General features: G+C 47.6%; 1 protein-coding gene across 1 annotated transcript in view; it reads left to right on the top strand.

Moving 5' to 3' along the window:
• The first annotated feature begins 3,167 nt into the window (after positions 1-3,167).
• UST (uronyl 2-sulfotransferase) overlaps positions 3,168-4,030 on the top strand; it is a 304,057-nt gene continuing 303,194 nt past the window's right edge. Inside the window, exons 1-2 of the mRNA XM_021693251.1 lie at positions 3,168-3,175; positions 3,715-3,860. Coding sequence (XP_021548926.1) covers positions 3,168-3,175; positions 3,715-3,860 — 154 coding nt within the window. The remainder of the gene's footprint in view (positions 3,176-3,714; positions 3,861-4,030) is intronic.

The raw sequence follows: 4,030 nt of genomic DNA, 5'->3' as shown, positions 1-4,030 counted from the left end.
TGCCCAGCTGAAATCTGTTTCTTGGATCTCCCTTAGAGCTGGACCATAGTCCTGTGACTATGTTCTGGCCAAAGAACTGCAAGAAGATGATTGGTAGCATTTTTGGAACCGTGTTTAAAAACAGCCTACTCTGCTGGGAGGTCTTTTTTCTTCTTTTGCTTCCTCCTATAAACAAAAAGGCTGGAGCTCCAGTGGCCATCTTGAATCATCAGGTGTCCTTTAGAACGAGGATGGTGGAACAGAAAGCTCCGATAGCTCCCCGATGAGAGCATGGAGATACCCCGCCAACTCTGCACTGCCTATTTCTGGACTTGTTTCACATGAGAGAAATGCACTCCCATTTTGTTCAAGCCATTGTTATTTGGGATTTTTTTATTTTATACACGGCTGAACCTAAACATAACCAATACTGGAGCCCATGGCAATGCTCCAGGTGAGAAAGCTGGTGGACCAGCGTGGTAGCACAGGAAGTCAGATTCTCATTATGTTTTTGAAGGTAGAGCCTTTAGGATTTGCAGATGGGTTAGACACAGGAGTGAGGGGAGGAGAAAAAGTAAGGAAGACTTCTGGGTTTTGCATCAAGTGTCTCAATAGCGCCATTAATTGCAGAGAGGCAGAAGGCTAGAAAGAGAGCATGCAGGGGTGTGGGACTGGGCTGGGGTGGAATCAAGAGTCCAGGGCAGTGGCAAGTTGGCCTCGCTAGAAGCAGGGAAGGACACAGTGAAACAGGAGGGCAGGTAGAGAGCATGGGCCATGCACTCGTGGAAAAATGAAGGCGCTCCTGTCCAATGCTTCCATTTTTTCAATCAAGTACGAGGCCGGGTCATCAACCGAGACTGAAGGGATGGAGGTAGAGGGTGGAGGTGGGAGGAGAGAGACAGAAGGGTGAAGTAGTCATTTTAGAGCGGGGGTTGCTGGGCAGCAACGAGCGAGCTTCACTGGACATTTGGGCTAATTTAAAGTGAAGCGGTTAGCAATACTGTGTCTTTTGGCAGTCCAGTCCGGTGGCACCGTTGGGTTGCACAGGGGTTTTGCCAGGCAAGTACTCACGATGTAAAACGAAAGGAACTAGGGAATGAATGAAGGAGTGTCTGCAAGTTGGGGATCACAGGGAAGGATCAGGAATCAAAACTGGAGAAGGAAGCAAGTGAACACACGAGAGGAATGATGGATTGAAAATTTGAGGGTTCCTGAAAAGGCTGAAAAATGGCCAGAGTGTGGGCACTCGAGGAGCTAAGCAGAAGGACAGGAGCTGGTGGTTAGAGGGGACTACTGTCGAAAATGAGGGGCTCAGATGAGAGAAAGGAAAAGTCACTGAAGAGAAAAGGGATGGAGAAGTCCAAGATACTAGATGGACGTCAAGGTGTTAAAGTATAATAAATGTAAGACTAAGAATAAAAATTGTTCACAAATTCCTATAATGAGTTGATTTATTAACTGTTTTGAATAAGATAACATTCATCAGTGTAAGTACTTTAGATTAAAAGGTTTTTGTTGTTGTTGTTGTTTTGTTTTGTTTTGTTTTGTTTTGATGGGACATTTATAGTACTCCAAAGAGCAAAGTTTTACCCCCAAAACTAAGTTTTTGTTGGGTGAAAATACAAGACATTTTTTTTCCATGTGAAACTTCTTTGTATCTTGATTTCTTTTCATTTCTGTTTTTAAAGGTGATTAGTCCATTAATGCAATCTTTTAAAAACTGACTCGTTTTTTCTTTTAAAATTCTTCATCTCACAGTGTGTTTCTTCTAAGCTGAGCCCTGTCCCCTTGTCCTTGCCTCATAACTTTTTCACAATTGAAAAAAACCACTTATTCCCATATTTACTTACTTTTACAGCTGTTTATTTCCTTTCTTCCTGCTTTATCTCCTTGTTATAACCTCACTCTTGCTCAGATTCTTTTGTTGAGGGGAAAGAACTGGAAGATTTCCCAAATTGTTCCGGGAGAGAAGTCTCTAGACCTTGGGCAGGCCTGGCAAGACACAGGATCTTGCACAGTACATCTAATGAAAAACATTCATATCACAGGGCTGGGCCGCGGGTACAGGTCTGATTTGTCAAAGGTGGTCTCTGAAACATTATCAAACATTATCAACATTGCTTAGCTCCCATCCCTCAGTCCCTCTTCATTAACTCAAAAATTATTAATTGAGAGCCTATTCTGGGCTACTCAGCGTGGTGATTAAAGTAATTCGCATTAATGGGCAATGACTGATTGGCTTAATTCTCTGTGGGGGCATTCACATTTCTCAAATGTGTGTATTAATCTAAATAAATCTCTGATTTGTGGAATAAATGTGAAACAAACCATTAACAGTCTATTCAGGATTTTTGGTGACAGAACAAAGGGACTTCCTTTCCCTTGGGGCCCCAAAGCAGCCTCCTGATCCCGGAGAAAGTGGGCTAAGACAGAGAACTGGGAGGTAGAGTTTGTGTGTGTGCGTGTATGACACTACCCATCTCATCTAGAACTCTCTCCAGTGTATGATCTATGTGTCTTCTTCACTCATTTCAGATCAGGAGCGACAGGTACATATGGATTACAGTTAAGTCATATTATTCTTAAATTATAAACTCTTGCTCTCAGGATTCCATTCCCCAATCTTCCACAGAAAAGTTTCCAGATACCCACCTTTAAAAAAGTTTTCAGGAAAACAGTCTTAGCATCATAGAGGTCCTGGCTGCTGATTCTTCCTTGCAACTGGTCCTCTGCTACCGGAATGTTACAGTGACAGGATGAGAGGCACCAAAACCCCAAGGCGTCCGTTTCTCAAGGTAGCCTGGACTCAATGAGCTATATCTCTTCCTCCAATCACTGTGCAAATTACGGGAAAAGGGTCCTGGCTGGGAGATAGTGCAGTGCAGTGGTTAGGATACCGAGGGCTGGAGGGTGGGACAGATATGATGAATGTGGCTCCCAACCCGACTCCTAGGAGCTCTGTGTCCTCGGGCAAGTCACTTCAGCCTCAGGTGGTGCAGCTTCTATACATAGCAACAAATGATTCTTACTGAAAGTGTGGGTGATGGGAGCAGCCCTTTCGTCCATCGCCCACCCCCGCCGCCGGATCTGTGTTGGATGCGGTCTTCCTACGGGGCGGGGGGTGTGTGTGTGGGGGGGTTCTTTCACGTCCAGAAGCTTCCCATGGAAGGAAAGGGGGCAACGCTGAAATGGGTATGTAAGGGCCCTTCCCCTTCATCTCTGCTAGAGGAAGGACCTCCTTGAGTAGGCTCTGTACCACCCTGTTGCCTCTCCGGTCCTCACGTGGAGGAGCGGCTCTGTGGAGGAGAAGCTGGAGAGCTAGGGCGAGCAAGAAGAGAGCGTCCTCTTCCCTTTCTCTTCCAGGAGTCGGGGGCGATGAGCCTGGCCCCATGGGCATGTTTAATTATAATTCACACCACTTGCTCTTTGACCAGCTCAGTGAAGTCTTGAACATATACCCAAATACTTTTTACCGGCCTTTTGTAAGCAGCTCAGGATACAGGAGGAGAATCAAGTTTCTGAAATGAAAAAATAATATATATATAGTAAAAGAAGTCGTGCTTCTTCCTGCCGGGGACTGTTTACGAGAGGGAAGTCAGCGGGGCCCCCAAGAGGTCGCTGGTGGCGCAGAAACTGAGGCCAGATGGTAGAGAAAGGGGGAAGGAGAAAAACACCCAGAAACTTTCTTCCTAGTTGCGAATAATCGCCGCCCCCCCCCTTTCGCCCCCCGGTCAGAGGGAGTAACGTGACACCCGGGAGAAACCCGGAGACCCGGGCGCCGAGAGGGAGGGAAGAGGGAGGAGAGAGGGCTGCGGAGAGCCGGAGAGGGAAAGGGGAGGAGAAGAAGGAAAACCCCTGTCAAGGAGGTGGAGCGAGGGGGTGGTGTCCGCCTCCTGTTCCTCCCTGCCGTCTTTTAGAGGAGTCTGAACCGGGACAAAACACGCCGAGACCGACAGACACAAAGCCGGGGGGTCCACGCTGGCGCTGGAGGCGAGCCCCGGCGGCCGCGAGCGAGCCCGAGGCGCGGCGGGGCGCGGGGCGCGGGGGCGCT

This window comes from Neomonachus schauinslandi, chromosome 8, assembly GCF_002201575.2.
Source record: "Neomonachus schauinslandi chromosome 8, ASM220157v2, whole genome shotgun sequence".
NCBI lineage: Eukaryota > Metazoa > Chordata > Mammalia > Carnivora > Phocidae > Neomonachus > Neomonachus schauinslandi.
This window is presented reverse-complemented; position numbering and strand designations above follow the sequence as displayed.